Genomic DNA, 23,846 nt, shown 5'->3' with positions numbered 1-23,846 from the left:
TCTATATTCAAAGTTGTACCCATATTTTGGAGTAGCATTCAAACTTACATGAGCAATTGTTTAACCTTAACTGTAAACTACACAAATTCGTAATAGCAATAATGAAACAAGGATGCCGAAGTGGTGGTTACCATAGACATGCGATGCCCTGGGATGGAACATTCTATTATTTTCAAGGGATGTTTTATTTACAAAGCATTATTAATGTTTCCATAGCTTTGACATTCAACAACAAAATTTCACCAACACACACCTTTACTCTATCACCTGGTTCCACATCCTTTAAGTGTAAGTAACGTTCAGCCAAAGTGGCGGCCTTCATCGACACAAGAGCCAGGTTGTCGATAAAGTTAAAATCTGTAATACGACATTTAATGACCTGACCTTCCTTAAATGTCTCCTCTAGGTTGGTTACCTCTTTGTCATCAACCTGAGTAGCCTGATAAATAAAATAAAATAATTAAAGAGTAATAGATTATTTTGATAATGCATTATTTTATCTAGATCGCAGTCCTAATTTAATACACCTGGTCAATAGCTACATAAACGCAAAAATCTCTTCTCTACAAATTGGAGCATAATCCTTGTCATGTCACGCAGATAGGATGATTTTTTTATAACACATTTCTGCGTTATCTCTTTTACCTAACTAGTGACACTTTTCTTATACATCCTTCTCTTTCCATTACTTCTAACCTTAACATCTTAAGGTATGCTTTTATTTTTTAAACAGTTAACATACATTTATTTTTCTATATTACTCTTATATTATCAGAAATTGATAGATAAGTCATTTTAAAATGCAATATTTTCACAGACTATGACTATATTTTCAGACTACTCAATGCAAGGAGACTCTGTGTCAAACTATTGATTGATTGATTGATTGATTCATAGCCCTTACCATCAGCAATCCTTGAACATCTTTCTTCAGGTCAACAAGTACCCCTCTTTTCTGCTTAACACTTCGTACTTTAGCCTTGTCTGCAAAATCGCCGATTGCTAGACCACCAAATAAACTCTTCTTTAGCTTAGCAGTTGGGTCTGAGAACTCAGACTTGAGGGTCAAACCAAGCGTCTTGGTGACTGGACAATTGAACAGGACACATGCCGATACCTGCAAAAGAGATGTGTAGCGTGGGATTGAATTTTGTAAAACTTACAATTTACTGTTTATGCCTCAATTGGATCTGAGTTGTTTTACTATTAACACCTAATCTAATCAGGGATACATCTCCCTGATCTAATATTGTAGATCAAAGACAAGTCCATCTCTGTCTTACCGTATCAGATATCCTATAGTCACTTGTAGATTGTGCCAAATCTTTCAGGTGTAATTCCATGATGGAGGCTTTGAATGTGGAATGAACAACAGCGCCAAGGTAACTCTCACCTACATATGTGATAGTGGCCTCCAAACGCGTTCCAGGCATGAAACTTTGAAGTGTGGTGTGGGTCTCCGACTGAGCTTGTGATTTTTGGATAGATTTGCGATTGATTGTTATGAGTAATGATCTGCCGTTAGATTTGGTTTCCTTAATAATGCACTGAAGTAACTGCCCAATGAATAAATTCTTGCCTGAAAAGGGTAAGAGTGGGATGGAGGATGAAGATATAAAAAGTGTAAAAAGTATTGCAAAATATTTCTACAAATGTATCTTCAATTATTTCCATATCTATAACTGAACATAATTAATATCAGATGGTAAGATTGTATTTATCATCATTATTATTGATTTTAATTATCATTATGATTTTAAGTTTTTTAGCTCAAAGGTTTTAAAAACACCAGGCTTTTATCCTACACTTTAATTGCATGTGCTTATGCAAATTTATGCAAATCATTTTACCTTGGTTTTGATTGTGAATGAACTGATTAGCATCCTTGGTTTGTAGAAATGCCTTGATGCCACTAATGCCAACGTCCACCATGAACCCATGATCCTCTATGCTGGATACACTTCCTGGCAACACCTATAGAAATGTGTAAGAAACATTTCAATAATAACTGAAACAAAAACATCAATGACTGCCAAAAATTCATTAACAAGGGACGGCAATTGTTAGTACCAAGTAATACCCTATTCAGACTACACTTCTTTGTGATTGGTTGTGATGTAGTCAGTGGTAATCGAAAACCGATTATTCCCGATTGCAACCAACAAGCACATTCACACCAAATCAAACACAAAAAACTTTATATTGGAACAGGACGTCAAACGGTACAAACATCTGATGGTTCGACCAATGTTGAATGACCTCAGCCAATTAGTACCTGTGGAATTTGTTGCAATCGTATTCCATGGTAAATGGGAGTAATAAAGATTGTAGCACCTAATCGCAACGAGTAACAATTGAGATATCGATTACTTATTGAATATTATTGGTGAGCTTTCACACACGATTGTGAATTGCAATTGGGTGCGACTGGGTGTTGCAATTGCTACAACCGATAGCAATGCTAGTCTGAATGGGGTATAAATCTTAGAAAGTGAAAGGAAGAAATTTATTATAATCCCTTTAAAAAAAAACCATCCCTTTAATAGCATGTAAAAAGTATGAAAATTAAATAATTAAATAAAATAAAAATCACCATTGATTCTTTCAAATTGTCTGCAGACAGGTGGGTGGTGATGTCTGCAGGATTAAGCGTCAGAAGAATTCTTGAATGACCTTTGACCATGACCAACTCTTTAACTCTGCAGATGACAATGTCTCCAATACTGAATGCCTCATGAAGTGTCGGAAGCTCCTAAAATATTGAAAAAATAACCAAAGAAATTAGTAAAAAAAAATGAAATATAAAAATATATTTAGTTTGAACATTTAGAAGGAAAAACTTACCTGTTGTTCATCATTGTTGTCATCATCTTCACTCTCCACCTCTTTTGTTTCCTTTTGTTGCTCTTCTCGAATTCGTTCAGTATATTTATCGTTAATATCCGTTATCTGCACGTAACCATGGAGATTATTGGGAAGGCTAATAACCAACTCAATATCATGGATTTCCCTTACGGCACCAAGTAACAATGTCTCATCAGTTAATGTCTGAAAAGATATACAAAATATTACAAAAAATAAGATGTTGTGGATTAACTAGTAGAACTTAGTCAGAGGTAACTTACACAGAATATAGCAATCTATCATAGTTATTTGTCATAGATTTCATTCAATGGCAATTACATGTGTAAAATGTTTGATTAGATAAATGAGCAAATAGCATTATAAAAATAAAATACAAAAATCATGAATGATCAAAATTAGCTATGTAAGAGGCCAATTATTTAAATGAATTAATGTACATTTTTGTGTATTATTTTTTTAGTTAAATACCTAAACAGGTGCATATTTTACATATTTTAATGTTCAGTGTTTGGAAAAAGATTACTTTATATATTATGATAAATTTGTATTACATAAATAAAATAAAACAAATATAAGACAAATCTGTCCCAACAAACCAACAACATGAAAGAAAAGAAGTAATTGATATTTGGAAAAGCTAAAATTTACCCTAATTGATAAATGTTTAATGATATCTTTTGTAGAAAGCAGTGCTGAACTGTCTTCATCTTCCCTGTGCTGTTTCTTTGATACTTCATCTTCCACCTTCTTTTCAGATTTTCTTTTCCTTGCCTTCTTTTTCTTTTCTGGACCAAGTTTTGCATCCTAAAATAAAGAAAAAAATTAAAGAAATATTAATCATGCAATCTAATTGTATGCTCCTCTCTCTTATCCAACTACATATATGTAGCACTTACACAAATTCTGAATTACGCTGAATGCCGAGTACAATGAAAAATAGTGATTAGACATGGGCCTAGGTCTAACACCCATATAGATAGTGATTCATGTGTATTCTGAAATTCATTCAGCAGATCAGATATTACAATTTACCTTGAACAGTACATCTTTAGAATCAGATTGTTTATGATGAACTGGCTTCACATGCTCTGGTGCTTCAGATTTCACACTCTTCTTTTTAACTTTACCTCGAGGAAAATCTTCTTCCATCATGCTGTTTTAATATAATAGTAGCATATGAACAAACTTTATTAATCATCAGTCAGGAGAACCTACTTTTTAAAATTTATTAAATAACTTCGTAATTAAAATAATTGTACCCATCTAACCTAGTAACGTTGTAGACGACTAGGTCCATTTTCAAGAGGATTGAGCCGTTCATAAAGTGGACCCAATCAGCCACAATAGTTGACCGATTGTCGGCCCCAACCGTCACTCACCGCCGAGTTAACAATTTGTTTGGGCCTAGCGCCTAGCTAGGCCTATCCGCTTAGTTCAACTATTACACCGCTCAAAGTAATATTTGCCTAATTATTAATCTGTAAATATAACTTAGTCATAAATCATTTCAAAAATTCGAAGTCTTAAATGGGTAAACTCACTTACATTACATTACCCAAGCTGACTAAGCCCACCACTCGCGAAATCAACACATGTTTTTTGCATGCTGTCTCATATGGAACGCCGTTAGTATCTTCGGTTATGTGCAAACACTCTTATGTACAATCGCCATGACGTTATGTGGAATGGTCATGACGTTATGGATGTGGTTTGGTCATTATGTTATGTGGTTTGGTCATTATGTTATGTGGTTTGGTCATTATGTTATGTGGTTTGGTCATTATGTTATGTGGTTTGGTCACTATGTTATGTGGTTTCTCATTATGTTATATGGTTTGGTCATGATGTTATGTAGTTTGGTCATGATGTTATGTGGTTTGAAATAAGTAGGGTCTTCAAGGAAATAGTGTACTCTCTCATGACTCAAGTTACTGCATCACCGTTTTTATAGTTTTAATATAACCAATTTCTTCTAATTTTCAATACATTTTCCCCTGAATTTGTGATAAATCGTTATCACGCATAGACTTGTGTTAAATGCGTGACAAATTTAGGATCACGCATTTCAGCAAAATGCGTGTTTCACCCAAAATCACTTTGAAATGCGGGACCATCCCGCACGATGCGAGATGGTTAGTTTGAGACATGGCAGAAGACCATTGTTGAATCGTCCAGGTGAACACAACTAAATTTAGGTTATTTAGGTTACGGTTATTTTGCAATACGTTCATCGTCGATAACATTCGTATACTTACATGATATTAAACAGTTAGTAAACCAAAGAACAGTGCTCATAAAAGTACATTTCGATTGTCCTGCAAACATGGGCGTCGATCAGTGGAGGACAGGGGGAATACGTCCCCCCATTTTTCAAAGTATGGGTATACATCATATCAATTGCCCCCACCCCACTTTTCACCAATCTTCTATTAGTTAATACCCCCACTTTTCGAAGCGAGTGGAAAGAACAATAACAACGAATGACTCATGCATTTTGTTAGAATTATAGATAGTCAATTAAATTTTATTAGCTATTATTAAACAAAAATTATACAGCTTTTGAGCGGATAGGTCTATCTATTTCGACTTATTAAGTAGGCCTAGTGATACCACAAGTTTACGAACTCCAATGGTACTTGACACAATCTCGTCGTGACATCATAAAGGGGCTGATCAAACGGGGGGGGGGGGGGAAGGAAGAGTATCCATGTGCTACTGGCGGTCACAGCAGTGCGCGAAAGGAGAGCTCGATTATTTTACCACTCACTAATTTTGAATTTTATATTGATTGACGGCAAACATGATTTTGTTTCCCGACAACGATTTTATATTCATAAACCAGGATGTAAAATATGCCAAAAGACGGAGACCAAGACGGGCTTTTTTAGCCGCATTAACGGAGTGTACCCAGCTGAACAGCTATCCATGCTTAGTGGCGTAACGCGTATGCACTCTCGTGCGGTGGTCCGCAGGGCCACCGACACTTCGGGGTCCCTGCTGTGTGACTTACCCAAGGATCCTCGCTCTATAGCACCCTGATATAAAAGGGCTTTGTTTATACATAGCAGCATAATGTCTCTGACATTGACTGTAGGACATATATTATATTTATCCTTCCCTGGGAAAGTCAATAATTTTGTCGAGAAAGCTTCTTTGAAAAAGCATTTTTACTATATGAGAGTGCCATTTCCGAGCGTCTAGAAGGGCATATTCTTAAAATTTGCTCACCTCAGCCCCAACAATGGTGGGGATGGGTGGGTGTCTTCTACCTATTTCCCTTCCCCCACCCCCGTCAGAAAATTTCTGGATCCGCCCCTGTCATGATAATGATGAATTAAGTATTAAAGTGGGCATGATTATGATTACCAGGATAAATTGAAAAAAAAAATGATGATGAGTATTTCAGTCGCAGATTCAAGGGGGCCGAGCCGGCCGGACCAATAATTTACAACTCATTATCCTTTGTAAACCAACTTTCTCTGACGCAACCTCTTTTTTTAAAACAAAATTAAACGACCTGACTTTAGAAAAAACAAACCAGTCAACCTCGTCTAAATGTAGTAGTACCCACCCTAAGCTGTCTAATTATATATTTTTTTAACCGGAATGGATATAATAATATGAAGTATAATGAAGTGTTATGCTTATTAGTAAAACATTCAATATAATGTTTTCATATCTCATTTATACGGATCAAACAAGTTCTCCATTATAACGTAAACAAATAAAACCAACATGTTTTCCCCGATTCAAACTTTAGCTACACACATCTTCACACTAATTACCAGTCAATTAGGGTCTGGTAAAAGAATACAAGCGATATTTTTTATACGTCTGTTAATTGGCGAGAAATTTATAAATTTATTTACTGTATCTTTATTAGTACCAAAATTTGCACATTCAGCTTATTGAAGTTAAAGTATCAATAGCTTAGGCCTATTTATCATGATCTAATTCCCCACGTAAATACGGTAATAATCTTCCGGCCCCGAAACCTAGAGTCAGAAAAACTGGGATGGTGTCCGCCGCTCGAGGGATAGTTTTATCTTTAGATGACTAGAAGATTAGCGAGCGAAGATTAGCGAGCGAATGGCCGAGTGGTTAGCAGGGGCGCCGCAAGCTATAGTCATAATATCGGCGCTGGTTCGAACGGCACGCTCGCCTATGGTTCTGGTGGTAGAACAAGTCTTCTCGGATAAGGACTATAAACCGTAGGCCCAGTGTATACAATGGCTCGTGTGCACTATAAAGAACCCACTACATCCTTCGAGACGAGTAGGGGGATACCCCGATGTACTGGAACAGACAGCCCCTGTGGTGGACGACGAGAGTTGCTGGTACCGGGTTACCGGGTAGCACAGACACGAAGGGACACTTAGGGGCGAAGAAAGTCATTGATCGAGTTCCTAGTCCACATATCAAGCGCCCTGAGCATCTTACATTAGATGGATATGTGCGCTATATAAAACTACACTATTATTATTATTATTATTATTATTAGATTAATTCTAGCAAAACATTTCACTTGAACTAGTCTTTATTCAGGCACCCGAAACCTCTCTATAAAGCACCCCTTTTTCTAAGAGTGAAGAGTCCTTTATGGTTTGAATTATTTGCAGGACAATCGAAATGTATTTTTATAAGCACTGTTCTTTGGTTCATCGGTCATGTAAAATAAGTAGGCTTTTATTGACGAAAACCCAAAATACAGTAACTTACATTTAGTTTCGTTTACTCTATGATTTAACAATGAGCTTCTTCCACCATGGGTTATAGGCCTAAATCAGGCATCAGGATTCTGCAATACTTAAACATGTCGGATGAAGTTTTTACTTCACGGGCCAATTTGGCCTGCGGGCCGCCTATTCAAACCAGGGAGATACATCTACACTAAAATACAATAAAAATTTAGGCCTAAAGAGTACGGTAAGTTAACATTATATAAATCCACGGTGATACGTACTCTATACATATAATTATTATATCATCTACACTCTAGAGGATTAGGCCTACAGGTCCGCACCAGGCGCTTTCAATTGGTAATCTATCCCCTGCCGCACAACAACCCGGAATTTCTGAGAGATTCCGTGGTCAAATATACAAGAAGGTTTGACTAAAACTGTAAACTATTTATTATGGTAATAAACTATCACCATCCTGGTATGGTTTTTCTTTGGTAAAGCCACGGATCCTGGTAAAGGTACGGGGCCAGTATAAAAATGGACTTATTTATAAACTCTTAAATAGGCCTACTACGGTCCGGGTAATAAACTCCCGCCGAACATCATCCTGGTATTTCTCTATCTAGGTTTCGGGGCTGTCATTTTAATGGTAGAAAATACATAAGTAAGGAATCATAAAAAATGTCAAGCAGGAAAACGAGAAAAACAGGGCAAGAAAAAAAATTAAATAAACAGCAAAGCGTCCCATCGATTTCAGCTTGGAGCTATTGATACCTGATGCATTGGGTCACCGTGTCACCAAAATGTTGTTGCTACTAAAAAAAAAAGTTGCCAGCATTTTTAAACATTCTTGGTACGCGCAAGGTAATTCAACAACATAGGTATACCACCATTTTCATTAGTGGAGCTGTAGATGTGTGATTAATATGCTTGCCTTCCAACCAGGTTACTGGAGTGAATCCTTAAAAGTGACAAAATTTTTTGTCACGAACAATCTGCCAAGAATGATGGTTTTCGGCCAATTTGCTTGTCTATCACAAAATACTACGCCTTTTCGTGTTCCTTTTAATACAACATCACTGAATATTTACCAAGGCTTGCCGATGACGTACTAAGAATCATGCTATTAACTATGCTGAGTTTCGGCCATTTTACTTGGCAGAACAACTTAATTCTTCTATAAGTGCGTGACGTTATCTAATTCTTCACTAAAATTTGCACAACACTCTCGTCAGTGCTTGCCGACGACGCACTAGTGTGAAGCAAGTTGAAAAGTTAGATTCTGACGATGCTGACACATCTTCAGGACGCCTCTGAGTCATATTTCGCTTTTATTTCTGATCCAGATGAAACCTTGCAGATTATGAAGTAAAATGTTTCTTTTAATTCTTTTCTTCTTACTTGACTTCTTCCTGCATAAATTAACGGATTCATCATCGAGTTAGCAACGACGAGAAAATCTGCTAACCACAAGTACCACACCAGCCAGGTAGAACCATTATCAATGAGATTGCGAATAATGATTTTAAGGGCACTTGGTGCAATACACAGAGTGTAAACCAAAAGTACTATGGCTGTTGTCTTGGCCAGTTTCATCTCTCGTTTACTAACCTTCTTCTCGTGGCGTGAGGCAGTCTTATTTGCTTTTTTTAACGCAAAGAAAATATGCGCGTACAGTATGAACATGATAGGAATTGAAAGGCCGGCAAGCGGTCCTTGGACGAAATACGCCACAGGTGTTCCGTACATTTCATAAGTGGCAGAGCTCCCGCAATCATATTCATACGTCACATTAGGTGGGGGCACGAAAAGGCTTGCAACAGCACCTATTGCAAATGGACTTCCTGCTAAAACAACCCCAAACAAATCAACACATATTGAAATTTTAATTGCCTTTTCAACTGACATCCATACATGGTATCGAAGAGGATATTTAATCGCAAGAAATCGCTCAATAGTTATCGCGAGCAGATTCACCACGGAGATATAAATAAATATTGTGGCGGGCATATAATACCATATCGCACAGTTATTCCTATAAAGGAACTGTCTACGAACAAGGCCTGCAACCATAGAGAGAGGAACTCCAACCAAACCAGTTAAGAAATCAACGATTGCTAAGGATGAGATGAAGATCATGCCCGGAGTTTTTTGACGTTTCCGATACACACTGAGTATAACAATGAAGTTTCCTATTATCGTCATCAACATAACAGGCAAGTATGTGGCGATCACATAAATAAATAACCCTACAGAAACGTTTTGCTGTACCGACAAATCAATTGTTGCCATCGTGAAAATTGAAAGAAGAAAAAAACTGTCTGGTGTTTACAATTACAGGAACCACTTCCATAAGGCGTCCTTAAATAAATATTATGAAGTCTTTAGTAACGAATTCAATATGGTCGATTGTTCCGGAAGTTATGTCTGATAGAATTCGAGATAGGCCTAAATATAGTGTTCTGTTTTTAAAAACGAAGTCAGTGTTCCGCTTCGTTGCCATCTGGCCCTTTACCACCTGACAGTAGCATAACGACGAGTCATGGGGCTCGGGAGCGAGAAAATGTGGCAGGCGGGCGGATCCAGACGTTCACACCGTTCCGTTCCCGAGAGAGGGTGAGAGATAAAATAGTGAAAAATATTAAGTTGGGATGTGTGCGTTGATCCTTATAGCCTAATGGAAGGCACATATAGGCCTACTTTTGTTATGTTTTGTTATTTCAAAATCACACAAAAACCTATTATTTAAACTATTTTATTACTTTTTAATTAATTATTAGTTTATTATTTTAACGAATGTTATGGACAAAATAGGTCTTTTTTGGAGTGGGTATCGTAAGAGTTAGACCTAGCCTTAAACTTTAATACAATAGACTAAAAAGCTAATATCCACGGCGATACATTTTATAAGTCAAAAATGACCACCAATTACTGAGAAACTGCAAATGAATACGGCATTGGAATAAGAGCAACGACAGGAATGGTATATTAATTTCAAACAGCGTTGGAAGTGTCTAATAAGTTATAAAAACAATACTTGAAAATTGAGAAGATATCCAATTAATAAATGTATGATACGGTACTGTATTAATCGGCAAGTAAAATCCACAGTTTTGGCCAGACCCATATATCCAGTGGGTGGGGTGGTGCTATTGTTGCATTCGCACCTAAAATTTTGAAAAGATCCATATTTTAATGACAGTCGATAATGTACTGAATATAAAACTTGCGATTTCTGTGATTTAAAAAAAAATCTTAAATATTTATATTTTAACCAGTACCGTAATATATTATTAGGCCAGTTATTAATATCCTTTATCATTTGTTTCTGTTTCTAGTCAAAACGGCAATGACCAAAACGGCAACACTTTTTGACCAGAACGGCAATATAACGCCGCAATAAGTCAAAACGGCAATAGACCAAATAAATAAATAACATTTTAAAATACACACAAAATGAGGCTACAACAATTTTGAAAAACATTAATAATAACAATAATAATAATAATAATAATAATAATAATAATAATAACAGGCATATTAATAACAAGCCTAATATCAATATAACAACATACAAATTCAATAATAAAAATATGGGGGGAAACACAATATAAAATATAAAAGCAGTAAACATTACAATAAATAAAACTTTAAAATACAGGCAAAATGAGACTAAAACAATTGATGTCATAAAAGTAAAAAACGCAAAATAATAATAATAATAATAATAATAATAATAATAATAATAATAATAATAATAATAATAATAATAATAATAATAATACTAGGCCTAACAATATAACAACAACATAGGCCATACACATTCAATAATAAAAGAATTAGGGCAAACACAATATAAAAGCAGTAAACATCCAAATAAATAAAACTTTAAAACATACAAAATCTAAACAATTAGTCCCGCGCCTGGCGGCGCTTACTCTTTTTATATTGTTGTTTTGATAATTGTCATTGCCGTTCTGCTCTGTTGCCGTTTTGGTTATTGCCGTTTTGGTCATTGCCGTTTTGGTTTATTGTAAAAGAGCAAAAAAGTATGGCCGATTGGCCGGATTTCCCAAAGGCAACGCGACATTGCTGTCACGGGGCTCTCCTGGCGCACATGCAGTACAAAAATACATTCGAAGGCAGAAAAAAGTAGATGAATGGGCGTCATGGAGAACGATGAGTATGTCGTCATCAAGAAAGAACAGTAACTTTCTTACCATTTTTTTCATATCAATCTTACTTTAATTTTTTGTTTGTATTGTAAGCTGATCAGAAACTGTCTCTTATACACATCTAGATGTGTATAAGAGACAGGTTCTGGGGGGTCCGGGACATGCGAAATTCTTGTATTCTAGACGCCCGAAAATAAAATTTGAGGCGTTCTGGGCTATCATTTTTTTCTTTTTCTTTCTTTTTTTTCCCTCTTTTTTTCCTTCCAAATCCGCCCTTGTATACATAACATCCTACGCTCTGAGATTTCACAACCAAATGTGGTCTTCGCAAAGCCGATGCTCGTGTGTTGTGTGTCTGTTCCGTTGGCAGTCACTTATGACTATTAAAACGACGACCGGTTTTTAATTGTGATCGCAAATTTGTATATCTTATGCCATATCGTGCTAAAAAACGATATTAATTATACTTATACATTTAAAATAATCACGCTAACTAAAAATGTAATTCGTGGTTATAATGTTAAAGTGCAGCTGCATTTTTAAAACATAAATAGTGTATATAGGCAACAAAATAATTTCCGGCACAGGCCAAAGTTCACAGAGTTTAGAGTTCCCATAAAATTGTCACGTTAGCCTGGGTTCCAGGCCCTAAATTTGGGTTACTCACTCTTTATTGCACTTAGTGCATTCCATACCTAATTTAATTGGCGTCTTATACTCGATTTCTTTTTTTTTTTCGGATTATTTCGTCTCTAAATCAAAGATCTTATAAACATTCTCGTTGGTGGCGCTGTCCAGAATGAGAAACATAATAAAAAATAAGAGACTTGTGGCAGTCTATTGTCACGTGAGAACTATTTATTATCGGTCAAACCATGTGATCGGTATTGTTTACTTCAGCGAGAGGGTGCAGAAAAGTTTATGTTCTGTTACGCCTGGGCTAGCTTAAATCTAATGACAGTCTTGTAACTTGTTTTTGGAAGAATAGCAAATATGTTACAACGTTTAGCAATCTTCTTCCTTATTGCTCATGCAGTAGACAGTGTGGTCACTAACCGTAAATTGTTCGTTATCGAAAATAGGGTTGCAAAAGTTCAGTTAGAGCAAGCGTTCGGTCTGGTCGATTCAAAGCTCCAAGTGAGTACTCGACCTACGGGAGCGAATGAGTTTGGGCCGTGGGCTGATTTGGGTTCTCCGACTGTAGCCAAAACGATTGTCTCAAACCCAGTGGCTGTACACGATGTAAACAACCAGACTGAAGTTTTTGTTCAAGTTTCTAATGGCCAGGTTTACTCTATCCTACAGGATAAATCTGACCCATCAAAATTTAGTAAATGGTCAGAAATTAGCAGCAATAAACTACCGGTAGATTACAAATCAACAGTTTCAGTGAAAGAAATTGATTCCCTTTTCTCTCTAGCCCGAAACACTGAAATTCATGTTTTTGCTCGATCGCTAACAAGTAACTCAAGTTTATTCGTGTGTAAAATTTCAAGCAAACCATGCGCTTGGCAATTAATTGGTGGCAACAAATCAAACTTGGCTACTGCTGCAGAAGTTATTTACAACCCATTTAGCAACTATTTTGAAGCATTTGCCGTTATGCAGGACGGCTACCTGTACCGAACTTGGCAGAAAAAAGTAGATGAATGGGCGTCATGGAGAACGATGAGTATGTCGTCATCAAGAAAGAACAGTAACTTTCTTACCATTTTTTTCATATCAATCTTACTTTAATTTTTTGTTTGTATTGTAAGCTGATCAGAAAAGGAATCCCATGCTCAGGGAAACATAAAAAGACAAATTTAACAAAGATAAGATGAAAAAGGACATCTTGGTAGATCGTGATATTCTAAAATATTTTAAGCAGTAAGCAGTAGTCTCACATGTTTCTTATAGTGACATTATTTTATAGTAAAAATGTCAGGTTATGCACTGCAAAGTGCAACACAACAAATCATAGAGCAGCTTAGAATATTTGTATCATAAGGATGAATGTAGGCCACAAGATACATCTCAGCAAAGATCATATAAATAGAGATGTCAGGATTTTTGCATTTTTTTAGTAGCATAAGGATGAATGTGGCTGAAATTCATCTCAGTAAATCACATAGAGAGCTCAATTTCTCTTCATTTTGATCAGTCATAAAACAAATCAATCTCAAATTAGTATTGTATAAACATGCTGGACTACCACTTTAATTGGAAAAAAATATTTTGACCTATGATCCTATTTATCTTGTAGGTATTGACCCACCAAAGATGTCCATGTCAAAGCCTGTTGCTGCTGTCATGTCACACGATTGGGCTAATGGGGTCATAGAAGTGTACGGCAAAGGCCAAGATGGCCGTATACACCACATCTTCCAAACCACCTGCGACCACGTCGACAACCCCTGGGGCTATTGCACATGGGGAGTGTGGCATAGTATGAATGGCAAGGTTCCAGTCAGTGGCGTGAGTAATCCGCTGACTACCGGACATAACATTCACTACGGTGTGGAAATATTCACAATCGATTCTTCTGGAAGGTAATAATATTAAGAAGACCAAATATAAACACATAGAACACACAGTACAGAATTTGAATCTATGATGGGATATATGTACAGTATTAAACTATACTTCATAAATATTAATTAGGTGATAACAAAATTTCATTGGTCAATTTTACTCAGTACAAGGTGTGTTATTTCCTGTATGTGCCAAATTTACAACAGTACCCAAAATTGACTGCCACACCTCTGGCTACATGAACCATTTGTATTTGTGTAATTTTACCCTCACAGATCAAAATGGCTAATGTAGATGGATGGTTTGCTGCTTAATATTTATAAGGTGTAGTAGAACAAATACAACATGGTTTTATTTTGGTAAAGTAGTGACTTCCACTTCCATGGTGCTACATATTTGGAAATGAATTACTTCATCTCAAACCATATTGTAATTGTATATTACTACACAATGCAGTACAATTTGGCATCCTGTGAAATTGGCAGATGTTTAAAGTTACTTTACAATATAAGAAAAATTCAAAGTAAACAATTGATAGCTGAGGAACTAATTAATATCGTCTGATCTATTGACAATGACATGTGTCAAATTAGTTGAAACCTTTTTTTCTGGTTGGTCAGGTTTGTTAATCATGTTTCTAGTGATGGGTACATTGCCACGTGGAAAACTGTCGCCATTGGGAATTTTTCATTGTCTTGATTTGTTTATTCTCTTTCCTTGTGTTTCATTGTCTTTTGTTAGGTGTCATAATATTTACATTGGCTAAATCTGCTTATGTTGGGTATTATTCCCTCCTGATATAAATTGTCATTTCAATCTTTGTCATTGCTTTTACTCAAAGTTACAAATTTCTCAATGTACAGTAGATCCCTCTACCTCATTTTTCTTAACTGTAAGTAAAAGCTACTGATCTTTCTCCCAGCCGATAGTCCAGGCTAATTTTTCTGCTCTGTCCACATTATCAAATTTTTTTGCCTAAAAACTTAGCAACAGTTAATGAGATACAGATACAGATATTTTGATATTTAAAAACTGGGGGTAAAAGGGGCATAACCACACTTTTTTCCACCTTTTCCCCCAGTTTTTAAATCGTTGCTCACATCACAAACTAACACAATCAAAGTAGATTGTGTTAGTTTATGAAATCACAGTAGCGCGTCTAAACGAGCGCATATTGGTTGTCAAGCAATTTTGTATTCTTTACCACACAAAAAGTCCTTAACAACAACAGCGCGTATTTTGACTCGCTTTCTTGATTTCACGAACTAACACAATCTACTTTGATTGTGTTAGTTCGTGATGTGAGTTTTTAAATATTCAAATATGTGTATCTCATTGACAGTTCCCAGTTTTTTGTCAAACCTCATTTTTTTGTGTCTTAGAAAGATCATCTTATTCAAAATAATTTTTTCCTCCAGATCCTGCATTTAATGAAATTTATAGGTTAACAGTTAACCTTTTATTGTTTCATACTATTTGTTGCACTGAAGTTGGTTTGAATACCCAATGTAATTACATAGGTCAATAATAAATAGCCAATAGTGGAGGTATGGCTTGGTGGTTTATGATTCTTGCTTTTCAAATCCTGTGACACCACAATATTTTTCTCACCACTTAAAATGTCTACATTCCCTCATAGAGCGTCATATGTTATTTATGTTTGAGGGCCCTAATTATTATATTCTAGCATAAGGTGACAGTGTCATCAAAAATGGTTTTATAAAAAAGATTATGAAGCACAAATATGATTTATCCTTGATTTGAATTGATGTGAATCATTTCCTTTGAAAGTTTGTGGCACGTTTGGCAGTTGCAACGAGGTGATTCATGGAGCGATTGGGAGCAAATTCAAACTTCACCAGTAGCGGTCAGTCTGACGTCAGTTCCATTTGTCAACAACGACAAGCAAGGATGGTGGCAAGCTTTTGGCTTCATTGATAATGACAAGGTAATGCTTAATGAATATTTGGCATCGATTGTGGTTTTGTGTATAAATTATATAATAATAATAATAATAGTAATATGTCGTTCTTATATAGTGCTTCATGCACAAAGCCTAAAGCACTTCACATTACTACCCCGGTCATTGGATCATATATGGAACACATACTCAACACCAAATTAAATTATTAAATTAAATTATATTATTATTCCATTATGTTGCAGCAAGTAAACAATGCATTTGTATTGGAACCTACCAGGTAACCACTTGTACTACTGGGTGGAGAGAGGCAACCGTAGATAAAGTGCCTTGCCCAAGGACACAAGCGATTTGCACAGCAAGAGTTTCGAACCCCCAACCTTGATGTGCCAACTGCTTCTTAATATACATTAAATAGAATGAAAAAGATGAAATTTTTCTGATCTATTGACTATTTTATAAAATATTAATTAAAATTTTAATTGTGAATATCTTTTAGATTGCCGTTGTGACACAATCCAGAAAGATCGCTGCCCAGCCATCTGACGTTGCATTTGGAACACCATTGAATGTAGCATGGAGTGTGCCAACTGATGAGGCTACAAATAAAGACTGGATTGGAGTCTACCCAGCAGGCAGTACAGATGGCCAATATGTTGATTATAGGTAGGTTGTTCCATATATTGACCCAATCTATTGTGATGATGAGAAATTGTTAAAATGATTTTTGGCATTTTATAAGATTTGAACCTAGGACATTAGGAAAGGAAATTGGGCACCTTAACCACCAAGTCACATCTGCATTCCAGATATATTTTCTACCAAATAATTACCCAGTGAAGCCTGGTTTTCTTAAAATCGCTACACTGTTGCTACAGTGCTTTCAGTGCAATCGTTGTACAGTCCCCGACGCAATCAGGAAGGCTCCCCGATTCAACTGACCAATCAGCATCACCGAAAGCTGTCGTCGATAGTGTATAGTGATTGTATGGAAACCAAGCTTGAGTCACCCTCACTATTACCAGTATCCTAGTAGCTTGCTATTGATCTTTCAAACCTGGCAAACAATGTTGTTTAAATTTCAAAATTTGTATTATAATATTAATAATAATTCTTTTACTTCTGTCACCAGGTACATTCAGGGTGGATTGAATCCAATTACAGACCGAATTCCTGTTGGGAATGTTTCCATGACTTCTTTCCTGCCGGATGGGTATTATGATATCAGGTACTTGGTGAATCGTCAGTATCTGAATGTTATGAGCACAAGTAAGTACAACAAATTCATATCCACGCCATTTTATGGGCACATGTCAGTGATATTTGCACATCAATACAAGTGTTATGAGCATAAGTAGTGGAATTTTCACTTTAATACAAGGGTTATGAGCACAATTAAGTAAAATCTACACATTAATGAAAATGGTGTAGGCACATATGTGTAGTTTCCACGTCCATATGGTATGAGAACATGCAAGTGTAATTTCCACATCAATGGTAATGTCGAGATACCAGACAAGGGCAGCACAAGCTGTTGGGGACAATTGGTCCAGCCATCGTGGAGTGGCTTAAAATTACAGTAATTAGAATGAATTTCTAAGCTAAAGATACCTTGCCTGAGGCTGAAGCTCTGTTTACACTATCAAATTTTCTTTGACAAAAAAACTGTTGTATGCCCATATATAGTCATGATGTGCCTAAATATAGTCATATGATGTTATCATGACCATATTTAGGCATGTGACATTTTTTTGTCAAATAAAATTTGATAGGCTGGACAGGGCATCAAGAGAGTGCCAATTTTGGACATCTAGATGTGTCATAAACTAAAATGTCCCAGCCATGGTGGGTGTGGTCATCTGTCTGGCAATGGTGAACCATTTTTTGAGAAATGTCTGATGCCACACCTGATACAAGATTCTTTCATTGTCACATTGTAAAATAATAATAAATTATAATAATATCTCAACTTTATATGGCACCAATTCTAAACGAGCTCAAAGGCGCAATGCATGTGAATAGCAACCGGAAAACAAATAGGTCTTAAGTTGTGAATTAAAGTTGCAAAGAGAGTTAGAAGAACTTGCGTTATTTGGAAGCTGTTTCCAAAAAAAGGCAGAAGTATAAGTGAAAGAACATTGACCGTAGGTTTTGGTATGGTATTTGGTGACAGAAAGAAAGTTTTGAAAGGATGATCGGAGACGGCGAGATGGTGTACATCGGGAAAACAGTGAACGCAAATATTATGGTTCATTTAGATGGAGAACTTTAAAAGTCAGAACAGGTATTTTAAATATAACACATTGCCTGATTGGCAGTCAATGAAGTTCACGCAATAAAGGGGTGACACGATCATACTTTTGATCACCGGTACATATACTGGCAGCGGTGTTCTGGATGCGTTGAAAACACTCGAGAAATTCCTGTGGAATGCTAACAAACAGGGAATTGCAAAAGCCAAGCCTAGATGATATGAGCGAATGAACCGGTATTTCAACTGATTTGGTGTTAAGAAACTGATTTTTGCTAATGTTATGACTTGCATAATATAAGATACAAGTAAAATTTATTTCCCTGATGCTAAAACTATTAAAGCATTGAATTATGTACATTTTGGAATAAAACATGTTACTTAGCAACTAAACCATGGTAGTTGATTCCAACAATTGCGTTGTGTAAATTGCAACGTCAAAGAGCAGCTTATCATTTACTAGTCTCATGATTTGTCAGTTGTGCTCATTGTGTTTCCTTCTTTTAATAAACCTGATCCCCAACGGTCGACACCCATGTCAATAAACACCTGTTAGGCTGTAATTGCTTGTCCTTCTCTTTTCTCTAGTGGCCAAGATGCATTACTATAAAAATACAAATGCATTAAATTAGAAGAAAAATGAAATGCGGTCAAGCGCAAAATGACTTCCATCTCCTTAGAATTGATTTATTCGATATGCTACAGTATACTGTGTATTGTAAAAAATAAGGATTGTAATATTGTAATATATACACTATGCAAAAGCCAGTATCTATTGGTACAGCAATGAAATATTATTCATCATCCCCATTCAAGATCTAATTAATATGGATGGGTCATTGCTTTGTTAGTCATTATGTATGCATGAACGAACATCTTTGAAATTTGTTAATTAATTTCATCAACGACGTTCTATTCATTTACTGTCTTCTCCAAGACCAAAATGCAATTTGCAGCATTTTGCCTTCGATTTCATATTCGGTGGAGGTGGTACTTATCATTATTAGATAGACCTTCTCCACATTTTCCTTAATTAAGTAATGATAATACAATGTCTCGAATTTCACTTCATGCTTCTGAACAAAATATTAATGAGACAGTTTACTAGATTGAACTGCTATCTTGGTTGTAATGAATACTAAGTTCAATGGTGATGGGCTGTTATTGATGTAGACTGAATAAGATCAAGACAGTTTGGCTAGAATTTTGTAATAAAAACCAAGTGTGTGTTTTATTACTATGTGTAAATGATCACAGATTTTATATACAGTAGATATTATTTTACTACAGATGACTAAATTTCTTTGAATTGGTAGAGTGACCATCTTGCAGGTTGGATGAATTAATTATAAGCCTGCATATATTAATCTATGCTTTTGAAAATGTAAATATCTAGAGCTCTGAATCAGTGGTGGGTCTAGGTTTTGATGGGTAGGTCTGCGGGTTTACCGGGATTGGAGCCCAACAAACCGGGGTCCGTTGTTGGTCCAATGGGCTGTGGTCCGAAAAAGAGATTTTGGATTTGGCAGAAGTCCTTAGCAGTAGGTTTTAAGCATGAGGGATCGGCCTATGAAAATGCACTTACATAGTTTAGATTGTGAAAAACTAAAACTCTGTATGTTTGTCTGTCTGATTCAGAGCAATGATGGGTTCTTGCTAGGCAGGTACCTGTGCAGTGCAGGCTTTAGTTGCAGGTGTTGTTAAATACAAGTGTATTGTAAATTGCAGAGGTGTCATATTTCAACATGAGTCATGAAGAAGCCTGGGTGCAGTTGTACAGAGGTCTGTTCTATGGGCTTGGTAGTAAGAACGTCAATTTCGACAAGTGCGTTGAAGAAGGCAATGCAACAGTAGCAAAATTTGAGGAAAGCTTCGAGGCATTTGAGGATCGAGAGGTGGGTATAAACACATGAATATTTTTTACTGGGTAAATTAGCTGATGTATATTGTCAAACTAATCCATAAAAATTGGATTGAAATGGCTTGATAGTAAGATGCTTGCCTTCCAAGCCAAGGGTCCTGGGTTCAAATCTTCTCGTAAAACCAGGATGTTTTCTCATGAATGAAAGCCAATCCTTCTCCTGAGGCGAGACTTTTTTATACTTTGTTTAGCGAAACCCACTGCCCGCCAATAATGATGATTTTGAATAAAATTGAAATTGAATTTTTGGCCAATTAGCACACCCGTCACCACAAAAAATTTTATAAAGTTTTTCTTTATTTTTATTACGTCCGTCGCTGCCTTGAAATCTCCAAAAATAAGATATGTATATTTCTTCCTAAGTATATAAATTCAAAGCATTTAACCATCCCATGACTACACTGTTTACATTCAACAATAACATTTTATTTTCATTTTCTACTCCATCTGGATGTTTTTAGCAAAAATATTTGGTTAAAAAGAAAACAAATTTTTATTTTTATTTTTTTCCCACCCTCTGACGATCTGTAAAGAAATAAGTCTGTGAAACAAGGTATAAAAAAAGTCTCGTCTATGGCTTATAAAAGACATAAGTCAGGCACTCACTGTCTTGGACTAATCAATCCATATATTTGACGTCATCAGAGACGTTTATAAACTCTGTGTAAACACTACTTTCATTCATTCGCTCATTCATTTTTTCAGTCGTCAATAGCAATCCCCTTCATTTGTTTGCCTAATGTATTTACCTTACAAACATTAACGTTATAATGTGTCATGTTGTAATTAAGATTGATTGGTTTTCATCTGCTGGGACATAATTAATGATGGTAGATATTCTCGATTTGTAGATTTTCAAGGGTCTGCAGTTGCTGGGTGTAGCATTAGATGATGTCAGGAAAACATTGATGGTGTGCGAAGAGACGGCTATCGCAAAGGCTCTCGAGAAATTCATAAACGACCTTGTCAAATGCACGGAACAGAACTGCGAGAACTTTATCATTGATATTCTGGAGTTCCTTATGATCTTGTACGAAGACGTGTATGAGATTTTTGGCGATATTCATGCCGCGAGCAACAATTTTAATCTCATTAAGGGGTACGAGCAAGGTGGCTTGTGCATTGGTCGCCTCGTAAAGGCATGTATTTCCCTCCCAAATTAAATCCCAGCTCAGCTGATCGTTGCCATTTGAGGAATTAAAGAGAAAAATAGTATGTTTAGTATTATTCTAGAATAGATTCCAGCCTGCAGCTCATTCACCCTTAATATATTGTTAATGTTTTCTGTTATGTATCCTGTGTTATGTTAGCAATATAATTGCAAAAAAATTGTGTTACCCAAGCAGATTGACAGTTGGAAATCAGGGTCGGTCAGGTTTCAGTTTTTTACTATAATTTTAGAATGAGTGCGTGGCTAACCATTCAAGCTAAAGTGGTAACCAATGGGCTAACATTTAATCATGGAAAGTGCCGTTTTCATGCATTTTACAAGTATTTTAGACATTTTTTCAGAGGAGGGTGGAAAAAAAATAAAAATAAAATTTTTTTTTTCGTGTTTAGCAAATGGTTTTGCCAAAAACATCCAGATGGAGAAAATGAAAATAACATATTATTGGCGAATGTAAACAGTGTAGTAATTCATACTGTAAATACCCGAATCACTTGCAGGATTTATTTATTTATTTTTTTTTTAGTATTAGGATCTTTTGCCAGGATCTACCATTTTAACTCTTTCCTGGGGTATTGAGGGTAGGTAGTTGACAATACTCCTTATATGAATACTGTAGCTGTGTTATGTTAGAAATATCAAATAATTTGGATATTTTTTTTGGCATGAACATATAAAACATATACTATTTTTCTATTTAATTTTAATGTACTGTATACTTTTAAGTTTAAAGTACTTTTAAGTAATATTAAAATATTTAGTATTAGTTTGTTTACTACTATGTTATACAATTTAAGTCAAACTTGCCCTTTATATATTACATATTTTTTATTCCCATTTCTTCTGCTTTATTTTTTTAAGCCAAAGCAATGCAATGTATATCAATGCAACAAATAATGCAACTGCTTTGATTGATGTTAAGTGTATGGTAATGTGTTGAGGTGAAGAGTCCACCATTAAATCAATAAACTTGAGAAACTTATCACAATCTTCTGTGCAAATGTATTTATCGGAGTACTCCAGTACAGTATATTTTCCTCCAAGATTCTACATAGCAGCTTTCAACAACTTAAACTGCATTTATAAATGAGGAATTAAATCTTTGGGGAACTTTCTAATGACAATGAATGATTATGATTAATGATGGTGATGAAGTTGATGGATGATGAGACTGATTGTGGTGATAAAAATGATGTGATATTGATGATGTAATAAAGATGATAATATTCATGAGGGCAATATTGATGATGATGATCATAGTTTTCCTACACCATCTCTATTATTATCAGAATCTTGGTTATCATCATCTGTGTCATCTTTAATATTATGATCATCAACTTCACCACCATCATGTCATATCATATAATATATAATAATAATAGAAAAAATATAATAAACCTATTGTCAGTATCATCAGTATAATAGACATTTTGATCACTTCCAAATTATTATTTTCATAAATTATTATAATCATCACCAATACCATCACCATAATCATTACTATCATCTATTATATTATCACAAACATCTTCATCACCGTCATAGGGTAATCCTCGATATTATCAACATTGTTAGCACCCAAAATCTAAGCGCTGTAATAATAAAATAATAATATAGGAGCAGTTATATAGCGCTTTTTACAGGAGTTTCGCAGGGGTCTCACAGCGCTTAAAAGCATGAGATGGAAAATGTTGAGTTTTAAGAAGCATAACATGATACTGGAAAGTTGGTACAGTACAAAAAAAAAAACAATTTTTATATCAGACTCCAAATCCAACAGACAACAAGCTCTATGCTCCCTGGCTTTGATCATGATTGAACTAAAAAGCAGTTTATTTCTTAATAGCTCTCTCCCCGTGAAGCTAACACTAACTCTTGTCATAATAACCCAAAATAATGATAATAAACATGAAACCTTTATTGATTCCATATCTTGAGTTATAATTGGATTTTGGATCATATTCGCTAGCTCTGCAATTTTACTGGCCATATTATATCAACCATATCTCTCCGTTACATACTTAATTCACATTCAAGGAATAGAAACAGGTCGTGTGTAGAAACACTGAAATTTTAGTCATGCCGAAAAACGGGAAAACAGAATTTCAAGTTTCGGCTTATCGATTCCCCGTCAAAGGACGGCTAACAATCTCCAGATTGCAGAGAAATATAATATGGAAACATTTATAATTTTTGTCTATTGACCAGATCTCAGATTTCAATGAATTTCAAAATAAAATCATCAAATTTTTGTTTATTCATATAATGTTTGTCTACAGTATAGAGTACTACATGTTACGATACCACGCGATACTATTCCGTTGCTTTTGTTGCAAAATGCGTCCAACC

The 23,846-nt window shown here is 35.6% G+C and overlaps 3 protein-coding genes across 6 annotated transcripts in view; 1 reads left to right on the top strand and 2 right to left on the bottom strand.

Moving 5' to 3' along the window:
* LOC117102600 (protein RRP5 homolog) overlaps positions 1–4,510 on the bottom strand; it is a 34,202-nt gene extending 29,692 nt beyond the window's left edge. Inside the window, exons 1-9 of the mRNA XM_033242958.1 lie at positions 4,411–4,510; positions 3,898–4,018; positions 3,514–3,669; positions 2,845–3,048; positions 2,594–2,752; positions 1,851–1,974; positions 1,284–1,579; positions 905–1,117; positions 254–439 (exon numbers count right to left, since the gene is read on the bottom strand). Coding sequence (XP_033098849.1) covers positions 254–439; positions 905–1,117; positions 1,284–1,579; positions 1,851–1,974; positions 2,594–2,752; positions 2,845–3,048; positions 3,514–3,669; positions 3,898–4,017 — 1,458 coding nt within the window. The 5' untranslated portion in view covers position 4,018; positions 4,411–4,510. The remainder of the gene's footprint in view (positions 1–253; positions 440–904; positions 1,118–1,283; positions 1,580–1,850; positions 1,975–2,593; positions 2,753–2,844; positions 3,049–3,513; positions 3,670–3,897; positions 4,019–4,410) is intronic.
* A 2,874-nt stretch (positions 4,511–7,384) lies between these two features.
* On the bottom strand, positions 7,385–9,862 carry LOC117102528 (adenosine receptor A3-like). The gene has a single exon (XM_033242812.1). It carries the CDS (start codon positions 9,837–9,839, stop codon positions 8,850–8,852), a length of 990 nt encoding a protein of 329 aa, XP_033098703.1. The 5' UTR covers positions 9,840–9,862; the 3' UTR covers positions 7,385–8,849.
* A 1,831-nt stretch (positions 9,863–11,693) lies between these two features.
* LOC117102599 lies at positions 11,694–22,485 on the top strand. Of its 4 annotated transcripts, none has more exons than XM_033242956.1 (7): positions 11,694–11,730; positions 13,968–14,253; positions 16,028–16,184; positions 16,657–16,823; positions 17,290–17,426; positions 20,137–20,303; positions 21,181–22,485. In XM_033242956.1, the coding sequence occupies exons 1-7, from the start codon at positions 11,727–11,729 to the stop codon at positions 21,490–21,492; spliced, it is 1,230 nt and encodes a 409-aa protein (XP_033098847.1). In that variant the 5' UTR covers positions 11,694–11,726; the 3' UTR covers positions 21,493–22,485. The 4 variants fall into 4 exon arrangements, with proteins under 4 accessions (XP_033098847.1, XP_033098848.1, XP_033098846.1 ...); XM_033242957.1 differs by lacking the exon at positions 11,694–11,730 and adding an exon at positions 11,738–11,754; XM_033242955.1 differs by lacking the exon at positions 11,694–11,730 and adding an exon at positions 12,572–13,394.
* Positions 22,486–23,846: the final 1,361 nt, after the last annotated feature.

Source organism: Anneissia japonica, unplaced genomic scaffold, assembly GCF_011630105.1.
Source record: "Anneissia japonica isolate Jap-2015-1 unplaced genomic scaffold, ASM1163010v1 scaffold1489_len2284818_cov182, whole genome shotgun sequence".
In the NCBI taxonomy this organism is placed as follows: Eukaryota; Metazoa; Echinodermata; class Crinoidea; order Comatulida; family Comatulidae; genus Anneissia; species Anneissia japonica.
The sequence above is the reverse complement of the archived record's forward strand: the minus strand, read 5'-3'. Positions and strand labels throughout refer to the sequence as shown.